This window comes from Colletotrichum navitas (genome assembly GCF_030913465.1).
Source record: "Colletotrichum navitas strain CBS 125086 chromosome Unknown LY79scaffold_160, whole genome shotgun sequence".
Classification (NCBI taxonomy): Eukaryota; Fungi; Ascomycota; class Sordariomycetes; order Glomerellales; family Glomerellaceae; genus Colletotrichum; species Colletotrichum navitas.
In genome coordinates, this window is record NW_026850706.1 from 9760 (window position 1) to 29763 (window position 20004).

General features: G+C 33.7%; 4 protein-coding genes across 4 annotated transcripts; 3 read left to right on the forward strand and 1 right to left on the reverse strand.

Annotated features, from left to right (window-relative positions):
- Positions 1–6738: 6738 nt before the first annotated feature.
- Positions 6739–7317, forward strand: LY79DRAFT_572657 (uncharacterized protein). Its single transcript, XM_060559385.1, has 2 exons — positions 6739–6887; positions 6942–7317. The coding sequence occupies exons 1-2, from the start codon at positions 6794–6796 to the stop codon at positions 7076–7078; spliced, it is 231 nt and encodes a 76-aa protein (XP_060407338.1). The 5' UTR covers positions 6739–6793; the 3' UTR covers positions 7079–7317.
- A 2651-nt stretch (positions 7318–9968) lies between these two features.
- LY79DRAFT_572659 (uncharacterized protein) lies at positions 9969–10587 on the forward strand. The gene is made up of 3 exons (XM_060559386.1): positions 9969–10197; positions 10257–10395; positions 10447–10587. The coding sequence occupies exons 1-3, from the start codon at positions 10079–10081 to the stop codon at positions 10480–10482; spliced, it is 294 nt and encodes a 97-aa protein (XP_060407339.1). The 5' UTR covers positions 9969–10078; the 3' UTR covers positions 10483–10587.
- Positions 10588–12352: 1765 nt separating this feature from the next.
- On the forward strand, positions 12353–12976 carry LY79DRAFT_572660 (uncharacterized protein). The gene is made up of 3 exons (XM_060559387.1): positions 12353–12462; positions 12511–12643; positions 12696–12976. The coding sequence occupies exons 1-3, from the start codon at positions 12395–12397 to the stop codon at positions 12777–12779; spliced, it is 285 nt and encodes a 94-aa protein (XP_060407340.1). The 5' UTR covers positions 12353–12394; the 3' UTR covers positions 12780–12976.
- An 816-nt stretch (positions 12977–13792) lies between these two features.
- Positions 13793–17164, reverse strand: LY79DRAFT_572661 (uncharacterized protein). The gene is made up of 6 exons (XM_060559388.1): positions 16754–17164; positions 15966–16692; positions 15726–15883; positions 15249–15612; positions 14820–15170; positions 13793–14723 (listed from the first exon to the last, which is right to left on the reverse strand). Exons 1-6 carry the CDS (start codon positions 16971–16973, stop codon positions 13916–13918), a joined length of 2628 nt encoding a protein of 875 aa, XP_060407341.1. The 5' UTR covers positions 16974–17164; the 3' UTR covers positions 13793–13915.
- Between the last annotated feature and the right edge of the window lie 2840 nt (positions 17165–20004).

The window sequence follows — 20004 nt, forward strand, 5'->3', positions numbered from 1 at the left end:
TATAACTAGTACTATAATATTACTTTACTAAAGGGTATTTATAAGGTTATTAAAGTAAATAAATAGTTAATTTATATTTACTAAGTAAAGTAAGAAATATATATTTATAAGTATTATATAAAAAGTAATAGGCCTAAATAGTATACTAACTATAATAGTGCTTTTTAAGTAAATAGTGTTACTACTACTAAACTAGATCTTTACTTAACTAGTAGTAGTAGTATTAATAGTTACTAATAGTTAGATTTATTATAATATAGTTACTTATAGGTAACTAGTAGTAAAAAAGGTTACTATACCTATATCTAGTAAAATACTTTAAAAGGTACCTAATAAATAATAATCTAATATAAAAGAGGTTACTAGATCTAATAATACTATATTAAGGTTATCTTTTATTAACTAGTAATAGATAGCTTAGTTAGCTAGGCTAAAGGTAAGCTTATTACTACTAAAGGTAGTACTACTAAAGAATATAGTAGAGGTATAAAAGATATTACCTTCTAGTTTATCTTTACTACTTTTAAGAGTATAGTTACCTTAAAGGTAGTAACTAAGGTCCTTATTATTATCTTTATTACCTTCTTTTTTCTATAAGTAACTACCTTTATAGCTAGTAAAAAAGGTTTAATATATAGTTAGTAAAAAGTCTTTTACTTAGTAGTTATTTTTAAATTATTAATATATATTATATTACTTATTAGTAGTATATTTTATTAACTAATAACCTAGCTTATAGTAAATATAGTACTTTTTAGTATTATAGTTACTATTATTATTACTATAATAGTTACTATTACTATAGTTATTACTAAATTACTAGTTATACCTTTAGCTATAGTAAGTATAGTTAACCTAGTATTAATTATTAAGGTCTACTTAGTACTAATAACCTTATTATTATATTTTATTATAGTACTTACTAATAACTATAGTTAGTTATAGACTTCTTCTAATATAGACATTAGATTAAATAAGTATAATTTATACTTATAAACCCTAGAGTAAGTATTTAATAGCTAAGATTAAAGGACTTTATTATTATAGTAGCTATTAAGTAGTACTTACTAGATTAAGGTAAGCTTATTAATAAGCTTCTTAAGCACTTTAAGCTTACTCTTCTTAGGGTTATTATATATAATATAGTAAAAAGTAGTATCTTGTTACTTAGTAAAGTATATCTAAATAGCTTTAGGGTTCTTAAAGTAAGCTTTTATTTAAGTAACTATAGTAGTAAGGTCTTAGATATTCTTACTATTAATTTAGGTAAAATAAAAGGTAAAAGCCTTACCTTTAAGTATTAATAAAAAGGCTAATACTATTTAGTGTCTCTTAATACTAATTTTACTATAGTTATTATAAAATAAGTTTAAATTAATGTTGAATATATTATATATCTTACTAGTATACTTAGATTTATTAGTAATAATCTTAGTTAAAATACCTAATTACTAAAGAGAAAAATAGTTACTAATAGCGTTATTTTTAATTAGTAGTAGCTATCCTATGCCTTAGGGTTCTATAGGATTAGTATATAAGTAAGTAAAAGGTTCTTACTATAATTAATAATAAGTAAAGAAAAATAATAAATAATTACTTTATTAAGATAGTCCTTATATTCTATTATATAAAAAAAGTAGTAAATTTTATATAGATTAAGTCTACTATAGTAATACTAAGGTTTACTACTTTTACTACTATAACTTCTATACTTATTTATTAAGTTAGGCCTATATTATTACTAGTTATTACTTAAGGTTTATAAATATTACTAGGCTTTATTTAGTTATATAGGTAATAGGTTACTATTACTGTTTTTATTTATACTACTCTAGGCTAATATAACTATATTAAATATTATTTAAAAAGCTATTATATATTTTAATAAGCCTATTAAATATTACTAACTTATACTATACCTTTTTAACTTCTTTATTTATCTATATATAAAACTTATTATTATTAATAATAGTAATAAGATATAGGGTAATCTATTAATAGTCTTTAGGTATAAAGACACCTTAGTTAAGAAGAAAGTTATAAAAAATTAATAGTAGTACTTTACTAGTAGTACTAAAGAGGGCTTTATCTTATCTATTAAAGTACTATTAAAAGTCCCTTTAAAGCTTATAACCTATAAGGGTGTATTTAGCCTATTTAGCTATATAATAAGTAAAGTAAAAGTAAATAGTAAAAAGGTCTTACTTATTAAGAAAGATTTCTTAGCTATACTTCTTATAGTTAATATATTTTACTATAAAGGTAGGTACCTTAGGATATAAAGTACTACTAAATTAACTTATTATAAGGTTAATTATTAAGGTTAATTAGTAATAATTACTATATAACTTTTATAGTAGTAATTAAGTAGTAAGTTTCTTTTTAATATAACTTATACTTATAAGTCTAAATAGTTCTTAGTTATTTTTATATATATAAAGTAAATAAAGATAGTTTTCTAAAAGGGTAAATATAAAGATAAAAAAAAAGTTAAATAAGATAGTAATTATTACTACTTAAGTGTCTCTTCTTAATAGCACTATAGTTAGTATAAAAGAGGTTCTTGCTTATTAAAGGGGTTCTAATAGTATAATAAACACTATAGTATTTCTTATAGAGGTAAAGTAGCCTTAATAATACTTAACTTAGTTAGTAGTCTACTAGGTTATAGTAGGCTAAGTAAACTCCTATAATAGTAAGCCTTATTAATTACTAGTTATTAGTAATAATTAACTATTAATTAATATTAGTTTTTTACTAATTAACTAATAAGATATCTTAAGTTTATAGTATTATAAAGTATAAGAAAGTGTAGTTAATTATTAGTTATTAATAGTTAACTAGTTAACAAGGTAAAGTAAGAGCACAAGTGTAGTAGTACCCTTGCGTATAGGCAAAGGTAAAGGATTCTGCTAATAGGCAGTGTGTTATATAACCTACTGCCTCTAGCTATATTACCTATATACTAACAGAAACTAAATAATAAGATTTATAAGACTAATAGAATATTAATACTTTAGAGACATTTAATCCTTATACTATACTATATAATATTATAATATAAGATAAAGATAGTATTATAAGTAATTCTTTAAAGCTACTATTATTTAATATATTTAATAATAAAATAAATAGTATTACTAATACTACTTATAAGAAATTTAAGGTAAGTAATCTATTAGTTTTTATTATTATATAAAATTAAAGGTAAATTATAACTTATACTAATATATTATATAATAGAATATTATTAGTAGTACTATAGAGTATAGTATTAGTTATAATTATTATAACTAAAAAGAAAGTAATATAGATAAGGTTTTTAATTATAATATTAAAGAAGTAAAAGAATATTATATTACTAGTATTATTTTAAATACTTTTAAGACTAATAAAGTTAAAGGTCTTAATATTAGTAAGTAAGTAACTAAGAGTAAAAATAAATAATAATATAATTACCTTTAGTTATAAACTATATATATATAGTAAGTAAATAATTATAGTAAGTAGACTAGTTTCTCTTTTTTTTTCTCTTTAACCTTTATACTAATATTCCTCTATATATAAAAATATCATCCTCTTTAATTAAAAGCTATATTATCTTTGCTCTCTAAGCTATGAAAAAAGACCTAAAAATATCTATATAAAAAGTAGCTACTGTCTTTAAGGTCCCTTCTATAATACTTTATTACTAACATATAGGATATATTATATAAGATAGGATATACCTAAAATTAAAGAAGATAATAAAAGAAAAAAAAAAGTAATTCTTAAGAAGGTTATTAACCTAATTAATTAAGGGTTTTCTCTATAATAAAAAGATATATAAAATATAGCTAATAAACTCCTAAATAAATATAATATAATATATATTAGACCTTAATAAGTAAAGAACTTTATATAATAATAACCTTGAATTAAAAATATAATTTTAATATTAAACTAACTTTTAGAGAGCCTTAGCTAAAGATTCTATAATTATATAAGGCTAGTTTATACTTATATAAAATATAATTATAAAGTATAGAATATAGAATTATAATATTTATAATTTTAATAAGACTAAGTTCTTAATAAGAATACTATTATATATAAAGGTTATTATAACTTTTAACTAATATAGAAGGCCTTACATAAAGTAGCTTAGTAATTATAAAAAGGTTTTTATAATTTAAGATCTATATATAGATAGCTAAGTAATATCTTTATATATTATTATAAAAGGTAAATATTACTTTTTTTTAGTACTAAAATAGCTAATTTCTAGCTAATTAGTATATTTACTTAAGTAAAACTAAATAAATAATAAATAAGATTAGCCTAGATTAGTTAAAGTACTTTAACTAGTATATAAAGTCTTATATAAAGGGTACTTATTATTTTCTAATCTTAAATAACTATAATAGCTATAAATTAACTAAATTTAATAACTACTATAAAAAAGAAAAAATTATTACTTTATATATACTTTTTATTTATTATATAAGCTTTAGCCTTTTAATATTAGCTATTTTAGCCTTTTAAAGTACTTATATAACAAAGAAATTAAGAATATAATATAGATATAAATTATATATATTACTAAAGATAACTTTTTTTTTACTTTTAAAGTAGTATTCTTTATCTTAATATATAAAATTAATATATAAGTTAGTTTTTAGTAAGCTAGTCTTATACCTTTTAATCCTAAAGTTCTTATTTTTTACTTAGACTTTAAGCTAAAGATACTAACACTAGTAAACTTATATTTAACTAGCTTAGGCTTATAAGACCTAAAGACACTAATAATAGTAATTAAAAGTATATAAAGCTTTACTTTATTAAAAAAAATTAAAAAGTATTAAAGAAGTTTACTAATACTAATATATAAAGTAATTAACTTATAGTTAAAGGGTATTAGTAAATTTATATATTAACTTACTATTATTAAAGTAAAGAACTTTAAGCTTTATATAAAGATAAAGATACTTAGTAAACACTAGAAGGCTAAAAAGACCTAACTATATCTTAGAAGGTTACTTAATATAACTAAAGTAAAAGTACTTTAAAGAGAAAAGAAAAGTATTAAAGCTAAAGATAAAAGAATATCTTAAAAACAAAGTTATATAAAGAATAATAAACTATATATATAATAATATAATAATTATTAAAAGACTAAATATTATATATAAACCTATAAAGTAGTTTAAGATAGTTATAAAGAATAAGATAATATATAGTTTTAATTAATTTTATATAATATAGTTAAATTAACTTATTAAAATAATAAAAGATATAAAGATATAGCTAATAGACTTTATATAAAGCTAAGTTTAAGCTTCTTTAAAAGTATACCTAGTTTTAGTAAGAATAATACACTTTAATATTATAAGAACCTTATAATATATATAAAAGAAAGTATTTACTAGTGTACTAATATAAGCCTAGTCCTTATTACTAAGCTAGGTTATTACTTATATTATTTACTAATAGGCCTTATTATTAGACCTACTACTATTATTACTATAGCCCCTATAGTAATAATAGTTATAAGTAAAATATATACTCTATAAGTATATATTTATTTCTATACCTATAGAGTTATTTACTGTTCTTGTTGTCTATCTATAGTATATAGCTCTTGTCCTATAATAATTTACTTAACGCTGCTAGTTACTACTATTGCTATTATTACTAGCTGCTCTTTTACACTATTGTGTTATGTTGCTCTTAAGATGACGTACCTAGGAGGAATCTAATATATAATGTATATTAGAGCTCCCTAGGTAACTAGATATCTCTAAGTAATTGCGACAACTTTATACTACCTATCTAATGTATAAGGCGCAAGGTAGTTAATTGCCTCTCTGGTAACAGGGAACAATCGGTGATTATTGTATCTACCGGCTGGCAGGCAGCTGTAGGCAACAATGCATCCGGCACCGACCTGACGCCGCACCAACGCTCAACGTGACTCACGTACCATAAAGCAACCTGCTATCAAGTGAAGCGCTGCCGAGATGCGTTGCAGCTTGAATCCAAGTTCCACGTTCCCTATCGCCATCACGCATTCCCATTGTTTGCTCATTGATGTGGTCAACGCATATCAATACAGAAGCCCTTTGGCTTCCACTGCCTAAGAGGTAACTTACTGTTACGGCCCAACCAGTTGGGTCGCTAGCAGGCGTAACTATATAATCCAGAACAGGGGATAATGATGCAGGTGGATCATTGCCGAAGATTTTGCTTTGTGGTGCAGTTGGTTGCCCTGACCTGCTCGTAGCACGCTGCCTTGTACTGCGAAATCGAGGTACATTGAAAATTTGCGGGCAGGCCCACTGCGTCCCACTGTGTGGCTGTGGCAGTGGATTCGCTGCTCGAAGTGGTTAGACTTGGGTCAAATATTCGTACCCGTACAGCATAGAGAGATAAGTACTCCGTAGTGGAACTGTTAATCTCTTAGCCGAGTACTAGCCCCGGCTACTCCGTAGTGGTTTATTCAAAAACAGAGGGCCTAACTATACAGATAAAACTTTTCCTTTCCAAATGACGAAGCAATTTTTTTGAGAGTAATTCATAGGCAAAACTTTAGTATATTAATACTATATGCGTTATTATTTGTACTGTAACTTACTTCGGAGTAGCCGGCTTAGTAGCTGTACTTGATAACATCAACTAAACATAGTTAAGGGCAACCAGCATTATTGCTTTACTTTCTATATAATGTAGAGCTTCCTCGGGACGCTACGACACCGCCCCATAATTAACCACTTCAAACCTTTATTTTTTAATATCAAACAGTTCTTCTCGCACCATGCTTTTCAAAGTTTACCTCTTCATGCTCACCCTGCTAGCGGCCGACCTAGTGACTGCTCGTGTGTGTTTGGGAAACGCGATTCAATGCTACTGTAAGTGGTCTAGAAATTACACATACACCTGCAAGGTCCTGATTACTTTATTAGATCCAACCGGGCGTTGCGCTAGGACCTGCGTAGCGATCGACTGCGTATGCCCCGACGCTAGGCCGGGCCTAGGCGGACAGCTGACAAGATCAAAATGTATCGATATCGTCAAGGCTTTGGGTCGCCACCAGTGCTAGGTCCTTAGGATTTCTAAAGAAAATTGGTGACGACTACTGTTATAAGTGAAGGACTTGGGGGTAGATGACGTCGCAAGGGTGGGCACAAGTCACGTCTTGTCATGTTGGATCATTGGACAAAAAGAAAGGAAGTAGGCTTCGTAGTCCAAGTAATCTGAGCATTTGCGGGGATAGGTACGACTTTTCCATCCCCTCATGTTACGTACGCAACGAAAAGCCGACACAGTCGTCTCCTTCCCTCTTCCCTCTCCCTCCATGACATTCCACCGCACCGCCCATCAAGCCAGGGCGCTACTCCGCCGATGACGTCGTTGTTCTCAAGGCCAATACCCACTGTTTCAAGGCACTGTTGTGGCATACTAACAAGGGTGTACTTTTTGAGAGTGGTGTCCAGCGTTACCAGCTTGGGTCTTGAAGCATGTCGAGCTATTGCGGCCTAGGCGTGTGGTTCCGCTCCTATCGAAGGCTGGATACCAAGATTTAGTTGCCGATTGGAAATACCGGGCCCTTCAGACTTAGACCACGATGGTGGAATGGACGCTGCTGAAGCCCTCATGCGTAGATACTCCAGTGACGCGTCCCGCCTCGAGCGCTAGATGCGGTCATGAATCCGGTTAAGCCGGGGGGCCAGCGGGAGCAGCTGCAAGTCCTGATCTTGTACATGACAGTTGATTTACCGCGGGCTTGAACTCGAGGGGATCATTCGCAAAAAAAGTCTCCAAAGTGTGCCGCACGAGAGACACACAGAGGGGATAAGTGCTTACACAGCAAGACTCTAAGATGATCCCTCGTGGCACGCGAAAATGTCCACATAGCGAATGGCCTCGAAATAAAACATCGTATGCTGTCTCGAGTCTCTTGTCCTCGGATTTGACGTGACGGAAAAGAACTGAGACGGCTGGTTTATGACAGCACTTTTATGTGCATCCTACCTAGAATGTCTCTACTTTTCCTAAGGTGTCTAGCTTACTATGTTGTCTAACTCGCTATATATATATACTACCTAAAGGTTGTAGATTATTTATACTATAGTTAAAGTTAAGTTAGATTTAGCTATTACTTTATATTATTAGGTATTCTATACTATATTAGGAGATATAGATCTAGTATAGATTATATATGTTCTATGTTAGGTTCTTATATACTATAGCACTAGATTTATATTAGGTAAAGTACACTTAGCTTCTTAGGGTACTTTAAGGTAGCTTAATTATAAACATATTTCTTAACTAAAGTATTCTATAATTTATATATATAGTAAGTAATATATTAAAGTAAGTAATAAATATCTTTATTATATAGAAAACCCTCTTTTTGAGTATTTATTAAAAGTATAATTCTTATCTTAAATAGGTGTAAGTTTATATACTAGTGTTAATAATAGTTAGAAGTTAAGAAAAAGTATTATAGAAATTATTGTCTAACCTTAACCCTATGCTTTAACCTTAGCTTTTATTAGTAGAGATAATAAGAGAAAGTCAGGGTTAAGGTTTAATAATAATTTCTAGAATATTTTTCCTTAACTTCTAACTATTATTAACACTAGACACTAGTATATAAACTTACACCTATTTAAGATAAGAATTATACTTTTAATAAATACTTAAAAAAGAAGGTTTTCTATATAATAAGGACTCTATTACTTACTATAATATGTTACTTACTATATATATACGTTATATCTTTAGATTTAATAATAAATCTAATAAATAGTTATATTATATAATATACTCTAGAAACACTAGTTTACTAGTTGTAAAGAGATAAGATCCTTGCTCTATTATATAATTTGTTGTAAAGTTACGTAGGCCCTTACTTAGGCCCTTACGCATAGGCTTAAGAGTAGAATGTCTGTGCTATTAGAACCCCCCTACTTAGGTAGCTAAAACTATCTTTCCTATAATGCTGACACTTATCTAGTGGCACTGCTATATTTGCTTGGCTTGTCTTGCTGCCTTCCACTAGCACATCCGCTGCTACCTTCACTTCACCAAGTTGTGTATAACACAGTGTACAGCCCTTTTGTCTAGTGCTATACCGTATCCACTTGCTAGATTCACAAACTGCACTGATCACAGGCTGCTGGATAGGGGCTAGTGGACTGGCAGAAACAGGGATCTAGAAGTAGCAAATACAGGGATTAGTCAACGTTAGCAGCAAGTTAGGTGGCAAGGGTTGGGGTTGGGTGGGTGGGTGGGTGGCTCAGCTGGTTGACCGCCTTGCAAGATAGGCTTAGTGGGTGGTCTGTGCGGTTTGTGAACCTAGCGAGTGTATACTGTATTGTAGTTTTTTTTCTTTGTATCTAGTAGACACAACATTAATACCTAGTAAGTAGAACAGCTCCTATTTTCAACTTTACTTTAACTATAGCCTAGATTTATATATAAACAAAGCTGCACTACCTATATGTTGGCGACAGCAGCTACAGCTTAGTAATAATAGTACTATTAAACCTATTATTTAAGTTAAAGCAGCCTTATATAGCCTCTAAACTACAGGCTATATAACAACTCTCTTGAAATCTGCTAAGGTTAATAGGAACCTTGCGCCTTAAGTTAAAAGTAATAGGTATGGCGGTACCGGCAGTGGTGACTATGACATTAAATTCTAGAGTATTTTAACTAGCGGCAAGTCCGAGGGTGGATTTACCTAACATGACTAGGCGCAGAGGGCAACGCATTGTAGATCATTTAATCACGGCTGCACCCGCCTGCCATATGTGGAGCTCTATCAGGGGCCGCATAAGGTTAATAAATATTAACCAATCGTAAAATAGTGCTAATAAATCCAAGTATTAAAGGTTTTATTAACTTTTATATTAATTAGAAAACAGAACATTATGATATTTAATATATAAGTAGCCCTCTAAAGAGTCTTTTAGCTTATAAATACTTGACAACATCCTTTAAAGTATTTCTTTATACTACACATATTTCTTCTTCACTATCTCCTCTCCTACTATCCTCTTAACCAATTCTCTCAGTACTCTATTCTACCAAAATGAAGATCACTGCCTTTGTAGCACTTATCTCCCTCATCTCTCAGGGTGCTCTTACAGTTGCAGCCCCTCAACAGTCTGTTGAAAGGTCCTTAGAGCGAAGAAACAGATGGGAATGCAGGTAAGTTCATCACTAGCTCATCTATTCTAACTTTAGATATATATACTAATACTATGTAGATGCACAAGTAATGGAGGCATGCACGACGTTCAAGATACTGAAGACACATGCGCATTAAGAGGTATTAAGGGAACGTGGTTTAAACAGAACAAGATGTGCTATCTTGATACAGCGGAGCAAGTGAGAAATTTTCAAAGCGTTAGTTACCCTTTAGTTCCCTTTAGACATTCACACTGACAAGGATAAAAGCGTTGTAACTACAGGAGTGCATGCCGGTTTGTTTAGCGATGTTGAAATATTAAGACAGGGGATTAGCATCGCCAAGGGGATAAGAGGCCAAGAATTACAGCCGGATTCCTAGACCTAGCATATTCATCATTATACAGAAGCATATTCTATATACTCCTATATAGATAGTAAGAATCTATAGAGCTAGTACTATATAGTACCTTTGTTTTTATTACTTTTCTAGAACTATCTTTTCTGTGCTTTCCCTGCTTATTTACTCTCTTTTTCTAATGTCCTGAGAAATTTAGTCTAAGATTACTACTGGCGAAAGATATCTACAGGGTGGGCAGAGAAACAGGAGACAAGAAAGGGGATATAATCTAACAAAGAGTAGAATCTATAGATTGAATATAGAATAGGGCGACTATCTCATATATCTAAGAAGGCCTATTAGAGCTTGTCTTTAGTATATTGCTTTATAATAGGTAGAAGAAGATTTTCTAAAACCTTGCGTTATTAAGCAATGTGTAGTAATTTTTGTAATAGTTTAAAAAAGTATTAGTGCTTATAGACGTAGTATTTTAGATAGCCTACAAGTAGAGAGAGTTACTATTGGAATTTACCTATTTAGGTACAGAAGTCTGCTTCTAAAATATACTTATTACTTTCTTGTGGCTTTACCTATTTTATTAAACAAGTTTACCTAAGCCTATGTAGCCTATATTTATGTTAGTAACTGTTCTAGCTAGTTGTTAAGTTGTATATATATTTCCTACTATGTTTGTTTCTATAGGTGTTCTTAATACATTAATATAGTAGAAAACCACTATACGCGTGACATAGGTTTCTCCTTAATTAGATATAAATAGTGTATTTTAGTTATTTCTCTACTGCGCTTAGGCCTATATTGCTATATTACCTGTCTATCTGTACTTTAATAATCTTATTCTGCCTTTATAACTACTGCCTACGCTTAACTTGCCCCCCCTTCCCCTTTATGGGGTAGCAGTTAACAGGCAGACACATTGCAGGGCAGCACTTGAGTCATCAAAGTACCTCTTGAAGTCTCTCGCTTAATCCTGCACAGACCTACGCACAGACTAGATTACCCTTTTCTTAGAGAAAAAAGAAGAAAACATAAATATCTCTATTAGCTTAAGGTGCATCTAGAATATAGTAGCATAAATTAACTTTTTAGAGAAATTTACCCCTAGAGACCTACTTCTTAATTAAGAGTATTTAAGCTATAGACTATACTAATAAAAAAGCTTTTTTTCTCTTTTTGTTGACTTAGGAGTTAAAGATTTGAAGTTAGTGGTGTGGAGAATTTGAAGTTAGTAGTGTGGAGAATTTGTGACTTAAGAGGAGGTAGGTCAGTACTTTGAGATAGTCTAAGATGCTAAGGTTTGACCCGCAATCTGTCTGCCTGTTAACCGCTACCCTTTATGGTCCTCTGCAGTAAATTAGTTTAAAGGTTCTATTTAACTAATTTAAACAAGGCGCTAAGGTTATTTACTCTATTCTTTACTTTCTTTCCTTAAAATAGCTCTATATTAAATTAGCCTTATTTAACTAGAGAGCCTACTTGTATAGGTAATTTAACATTAAATACTACTAATATAAATAATCTAGTTAGTTATTCTCTTATCTGTGTGTATATGTGTATTTAGTCCTTATTCTAGCCTGTAAGTGTAGAAAATTTTCTATTAGTGCCTAAGGCATCGGGGTAAACGGCCACGCCGAGGCTGCCCCACTCCTAGCTTTACAATACCTCTATGCGTACTTTATTTACGTACTTCGTAATTACGGTAGTGCCGTTGTTCTAATATTTAGGATACAGCGTTATTCTCCTATGTCTAACTCTATATAAGGTGATCTCATAGCCACGCATGACCTTGTGTACATTTTTAAGTATTATTACTACACTTACAACTTTCTCAGCTAGACTTGCTTATTCTTCCTTGCTATAATGAGGCTTATTTATATCCTTACAATTTTCTATACTACTAGTGTTAGTGCTGGTTATTATTCATGCCGGTACGTAACTAGTGTTCTATATTCATATTTTAACTCACAGTTGTCTAGCTGCTTTAAGAGTAATTCTTACAACCTGAGCGCTACACAGAGCGCTTGTCGAAGAACTAGACATGCTGAAATGCATCAAAACCATGAATGCAGGCTTTCAACCCGCAACACTAAATCATCTGACTTTATAAGAGTAAGTGATAATATCTTTTTATAATAATTATTACTGACTAAGTTGTGAAAAGTACTGCGATGCACAGTCTAGAGGTCCTGATGGACCTAGCCATGTTACTGGAAGGTGCGTGTGGGTGATGGATTCAGAACAGTGATGTAGATATAAATCAGGATCAAAGGGCACCAAGACAGTCTGTTCCCAGTCTTATAGGAAGTCAGATCAACCTTACGAAGTTCATCTTAACAGAATTAGAGAAGAAGGAGGTGCTTTTGTCTACTTTAGCCAAGAGGTTTATTTCCCTTGTAGGCCTTGTCTATATTTTAAACTACCAGAGGCAGATTTAGGCTACAGAGGATAAGCAACACGTCCCTTCAAAGATTACTTGTATACAAGAACAAGTTAGCTGTAGCTATTAATATAACCTATAACAGATAAATTATAAGACAGGCTAGCTTACTATAAAGAACTTAAATAAATTTATTAACAGACCTAGGGGTTTTATCTTACACTTCTTTTACTTATACTTACTGTAAAGCCTTATACTTTCTACTTCTATTAATAATTAAGTCTATACTACAGTGTTATAATCTAATATGCTATAAATAACACTAGTATTACTAGGCCAAGAAAGCATAGTTAGTATAGCCTATGCTATAATATACCTTACTTCTATAAAACTACTAATAGAGGGTATTTATCTAAAGCCTTAATGATTTTATTAGTCTAAGTTCTAGCAGACATCTAGCTATATAGCGTTAGTATAACCCCGGTCGTTCTTTTGTTAATAACTTCTTAGGTAACACGTGCCTATATATCATTAAGCCTAGGGATAGAGCGTAGGAACTGCTGAGGACGACTGGTCTAGCAGGCTAGACTTATTCAAAGACAGCATTCTAAAGTCCACAGAAGGGTTTCACAAAGCCAAGGCTTCAAGAGGAATAGAGAAAATAATATGTATCTTATTCCTTGGTCTAATACACTGGCGACACATCCACCACAGCGATAAGCCGGGCGCCAGCTACTTAAAAAGCATGCACTAGTAGGGCCTAACAGGAGCTAACGTCAGGGTACAGGCTACAGCAGCTAGGCTAGTGGTAGGGCAACAAGCACATAGAAATGAATCTACCAGCTACTGTTAGATTACTAACTGTAATACTGACTTGTCTACCTGTATATACCTCTATATATTCCGCTCTCTACTGCTATTTAGCCTTACACTGTGCTTCGCCCCTCATATAGTCCTAACCCTAACCTCCCGGGGTGAGGCCTATAGAGTCACTCTATTATTAACTACTTGCCCCCGCGTAGCCGGTAGAAAGAAGTAATAATCTGGCTCCGGTCAACGTCTAATACTGCGTCACTTTTCACTAGCCACTGCCCTTCGCGTAGCTTCTCCTTGGCCACCTCCTTCCTTGTCCCACTATAAACAGCGGTTCGCAGACTTTTAGCAATACCGGCGCTCGGGTACGCGACCAACCCAAACATACCAGCACCGCTCTTGGCCATCAAGCTCGCGACTCCCTTTCCCATTCCCTTGACAGCACCGAGGGCACCGCCTTTGCTAGCACCTCTGACAGGTTCCATCACCAGATCACCAATGCCTTCGGCGAAGCCCCATGCAAAATTCTTACCAGCCACAACGGCGCCGCTTTTGGCATCGGTTACTGGACCGTGGCTGCGGACATTTGTTCCGAAGTGCTTTGGAACAGCTCTCAATCCTTCAGTGATGGCCAGCGGAAAGTCTACCAGCGTTGCTTTGGTCATTATTGGCACCACCATCCCGATGCTTTTGGCTGAAGCACCAGCTACCTTGCCTGCTCTCGAGGTGTGTTTTTGTTTGCTCTCTTCACTCCCGATAGATATAGCTGAAGCATCATCAAGTGATGAACTTCGCAAAATATCAGCACTATCATTTTCTTTCTGCTTTGCCAAGTCTCGTGCTCGCCGTCGTGTCTCATCTCGATATTCGTCAATGGGCTTCGTGACCATGCCCGTTATAGACCCTGCCACGTCCATGGTCGTGGCCAGAAGCGCAGACGCCCCGCCAGAGATTGGATCCCAACGTGTCACGTCGATGTTTATATGGTTGCTGTGATATCTGTCCATAGTTTGGTGTTAGTTATCCAACCAAATCAGCGCCAGGCCTGAGATGCGGTACTGGTAAAAGGCTTAGGCGGTGCAGGAGACCACTAACAGTAGGATATCCTTGGGCTGCACCGCTTTTTGAGACATAAGCATCTCTGCCGCAATTTTGGACAGTTTTATAGGCTTTTTGGGCTTGGTATAAGTCCAGGCGGCAGCCCGACTGGGTATGAGGTCACACTGCATATGATTAAGAGGCAGCTTCCTCCACCATGAATCGGCAGCGGCTTGTACTCCCTGCTCGCCTTCCATTTGAGCAGCTATGCCCTTGGCGGCAGAGACAGCCTGCGGCGAGAGGCAGTATCTGATGGCCTCTGTGAGGTTCTCGGGAGTAAGCTGTTTGTGAGGGATTGGTCTCGGACCAGCGCCTGCGTTTGCAACCATATCACCCCAGAAGGGTTGACTTGCCGAGTGAATGGTTTGTCAGCGAATTGCGATTTCATATGTGCTTATGCCCTGATTCTGGAAGGAAACAACTGACTCTCCAAAAAAGGGGACAATGGTCGTGGGTTTTCCATTCCTTAGCCCGCAGGCCGTGGTACCCGCTCCTCCATGATGCACCACAGCTGCAACATGTTGAAAGAGCCATTCATGGGGACAATCCCCAATCCAGTATACGTGCTCACTGGTGGAGCCGACCAGGTCTGCCCAGCCTTTGGAAACAATGGCTCGAACACCTGCAACTTGTACGGCGTTGAGTATTATGCCGATCATCCGCTGGGGGTCGTTCAGCACGATGCTGCCGAAACCGATGTACACCGGGGGAGGCCCAGCCGCGAGGAACTCAGCCAACTCTGCCGGAGGGGAGTATTGGGGCGGATCACGAAAGAAGAAGCCACACACGTCTAGATGCACCTTAAGAATTAGCAAATCCTTTGAAATGCAGTGCAGTTTTCAGCTCTCTTCTTATAGCTGTGAGCGTCGTCTCATTAGCTATTATGTTTCGGGAGAACCTTACCAATGTGTGAACCCCAGTCTTTAGGCTTAGGCACAAGGGCTGGTGACCAACAGTACGTAAAGGGTATCTTCAGTGTTTCTGCAAGCATTGGACCGTCAAACATAGCCACTGGTTCTAAGTCAAGTCTACTACGCCACTTATTTATCAGGTCCCCTAAACTATAACTCCGCGTTAGATAGTGTCGTCATATAGAACAGTAACAGCAGGGGGGGAGTCATCTATATGGCTTCTGCTACTCACCCTTGCCAAGTCAAGTGTTCTACTACACCGTAAGAGATGTAATTTGCCAAAGAAAGGTCTCCGCCAGCATTTTTCAGGTTTGCTAAGGGGTGGGGGAAAGCCGCGGTACTAGTCCAAGGCATTGTGAACATCAGGTGAACAGGTATACCAAGGGCTTGAGCGCAATGTACATGGGCAAAACTAGGAGGGTTTGAGATGATTGCGTCTGCCACAAACGGCTGACCCGTAACAGCGTCTGGTCTGATACAAGCTGCCCAGAAACCCTCCAGCATCTCTTCAACCATGTCGCGCTTCTTACCAATCTCGCCAGCCTGCAGACTTTTCATGCTTGGAATGAGGCCGGGATTCTTCACCATGTAAGCCATCAAGGCAGCGGGGTCGCCGCCAACACCGTAATGTTCTAGGCCTGCGCCCCTGACGAAATTTTCAAAGACGTCATGCGTTGCCAATCGAACTCGATGGCCGCGCCGCTTGAGCTCGGAACCCAGTGCGACGAATGGTTGAACGTCTCCTCGGCTACCCACGACTTGTATAACGACGTTGAGACTCGTGGAATCTCTCTCGCCTTCTCTGTCTTGTATCTCCTCGTAGGGCGGCAAAGACGGCCCCGGAGATGGTGTTCTGGGTGGCGGTTGAGTTTCGTTGTAGTCTTTGCTGGATCGATACATGAGGCTCATCGCACGCGCTAGCTTCGAGTCGAGATCAACATCGACGCGGCCATCGCTTTCTGTACATAAACCAAATTTGGTGTCATTTATTGTGCTGCTGCATGGACGTGGGCGGATTACCTCGCATCTCGGTGCCGCCGCTCCAGAGCTCGATGGCCGGCGAGGGAGTGTTAGAGTTTGCTTCAATAGGACTTGCATTCTGGTGACAGACACCCTGGCTGACGTTGTCAAAATCTACTGTGCTTGCTGCTCTTTGAATATTTTCGGTCGATCCCGGTACAAGGTAGCTTTGTTCATCTCCGGCCAACCCATAGCGGACTGTTCGTCCTTTGTTGTCCATGCTGGCAGTTCTGAGGACTCGACCGGACCCTGAGTTGGTTGGTCGAGTGTCTTAACGTGGTCAGACTGAGAGACGCTAGAAGGTTTAGAAGGGTATCACAGTGATACCGGGAGGTAGGAAAGTACCCAACTAGAAGTTAGAAGAACAAGTTTTATAGCTTAGAGGGGAAACTGAGAGGCGTTGATGATGAGGTATTTAATGTGTAGGAGCTAAGAAGGAAAATGAGGAGACTGCTACCCAGGTTCAGCCTCTCTTTTCCTCGCCCCCACCACGTTCGGCACTAATTTACGCCTATTGCCCCCTATGCATTCCGGTTCCTGCAGACGGTCGTGGTATACGTAGTAAATCGTCGTTTCTCACATATGCAGGGGCCCCCCTGGTCTTGGCTATGCCACTTGACCTCACATCTCGTTTATCTCGTATTTACTCCTCGTTTATTACCCGAGGGTGTTAGTCAGCCTTCGTCAAAGCTAAACACCCCCTCCTTACAGAGGGGGTAAAAAAATAGGGTTACCACTAGGAAAATAGAGTTACTACTTGTCCTAACCTAGTCCTACTTTTTATTATATTCTTACTAAAAATAAGTAATTATTTAGATATATTATTAATAGATATTAATAGTAACTAAACTACTTACTTTACTTTAACCTTTTAATATACCTTACTAATATAATAAGAATATAACTACTACTAAAAAAGTAGCTAAGATATTATATATTACTTATTAATAAGTAACTTACTAATAGGTAGGTAAACTAGTAACTAATATACTCTTTATACACTAGGCTACCTAGGATTATAGTGTATCTTATATAGTAATTTAAAAGCACCTCTAGGCCCTTTAGAAAGGCTATAACCTCTATATTAGCCTAAATAAGCCTAGCTAGCCCTAGTTGCTTATAGAGGCTAAAGATATAGCTTTTAGCGCCTTTATTATATAGCTCTATAAATCTAGCTTTCTAGCTTTACTACTCTAGGTTAAAGAAATAGCTAATTACCTCTATAGTATCTAGGGTTAACTACTAGTCTTTAAGCACTTTATCTAAAGCTAGCTTACTAATTATCTAGAGCTCTAGAAAAAAGGCACTATTAAACTAGTTAAGTTATACTAAAAGGGGGCTAAGTTAGACCTAGCCTTAATAGAGGACTTCTTTACCTAGTACTAGGCTACCCTCTATAAGTATAATATTAGCCTATCTAAGATATAGAATACTAATAAATCTAGGTACTAGATTAGCTACCTTAGTAGCTAGCTATATATAATTATTCTTAAGTAGCTACTAAAATATAACTACCTACCTAAAGTTATAGATCTAGCTAATTAAGAGTTATATACTTTAGTTAGGTCTAGTAATACATCTAGTAATATTATCCTAGTATATATAATCTTTAAAATATAGCTAGTTACTACTTAGGTAAATTACTAAGTCTAAGAAGGTGTCTACTTTATATATTTACTAACTAGCTTCTTTAACTAAGAGATTATAATAAACTATATATAGTACTTTAATATAAAGTTATATATAAGGTTAATAAAGTATTACTAAATAGGCTACTTCTTTAAGAACTATTTTAGTGTTAATATATATAGTTATAATACTTATAATTTATATCTACCTAATAGTTAATTAAGTAAATAAAAGGTAAAGTATTATAACTATTAAGATACTATAGAAAAGTTAAAGTAGCTATATTACCTTCTTCTCCTTAATAAATTTATAGGCTATATAAGTCTAGAGCTTATAGAATATTATATTAACTTTAATATTATCTTTGCCTTTTTTCTACCTTATATAACGTACTTTCTTTAACTAATAGATATAGAAGTCTTTTAATACTTTAAGAAGGCCTAATAGACAGTGCTCTATAGGTATATATAGAAAGGTAACCTTATATTTATAAGAGGTAACTTTATTACTACCTTTAATACTATAGTTAAAGAGGCCTTTACTACTGCCTATATTATAAAAGGTTTTAAGAAGGCAAGTATATAGCCTATATATAATAATATTATACTTAGCTAACTAGTTAAGAGAATATAATAAAGTAATAAAGATATACTATTATATCTTATTTATTATTTACTATATAATAACTACTTTAATAAGGTAATCTTTACTACTAACTATATAGAGAAAAAATATAGTAGTATATAGAGTAGTTCTTTAAAGAGGGGATTTAAAGTAGTAAAGTAAGTAATTTATAAGAGATCTTTTACCTATAAGTACTAGTAGTAACACCTTAAGGACTAAAATACTAGACTAGAAATATAGTAATAGAAAAGCTAGTACTAGTAAGCTATTAAACTATAATACTCCTTTATAACTAGCGTTACTATTATAAATATAAAAGAAGTATATAATAAGTAAGTTATAAAGGTAATATAGGTAGAAATATAGTACTAATAGGTAGTAGTAAAAAGGATAGCCTATAAGTAAAAAAAAGAAGTCTAGTAGTAATATAGTACTACTAAGTATTAAAAGGTAGATAAATAGATAAAGTAACTAACCTTTAAACAGTAGCTAGTCTATACTAAAGAAGATTAACTATATATCTTATTTAACCCTTTAGATCTATAGTAGTATAATAATAATACTAAAGGTAAAGAGAAATTTACTATTAACCTTAACCTAGCTTCTTTACTATAGTATATACTTAACTAATTTAAGTATATAATAAGACCTCTTAGTTAAGGTAATATTAATTAGGCATTAGCTAATATAGCTATAGAGGTAGTAAGGCTAGAATTTAACCCTAAGATCTTTATAGACATTAATAACCCTATTAACAAGGACATTAATTTAGTTATATTAAGTAAAGAATTAGTTAGTATACCTAGGAGTAATAATAATAATAATAGTTATATATTATTACTATTACTACTAATAACACTAATAGCTAGCCCTTTAATATTATAAGGTCCTTTATAATATAAGTTATAATATTATACTATAAAGGATAAGATAAATAGCTAAAAGGCTATAAGGGTTATACTATAAAATTACCTATTTATACCCCTATTAATATAAAT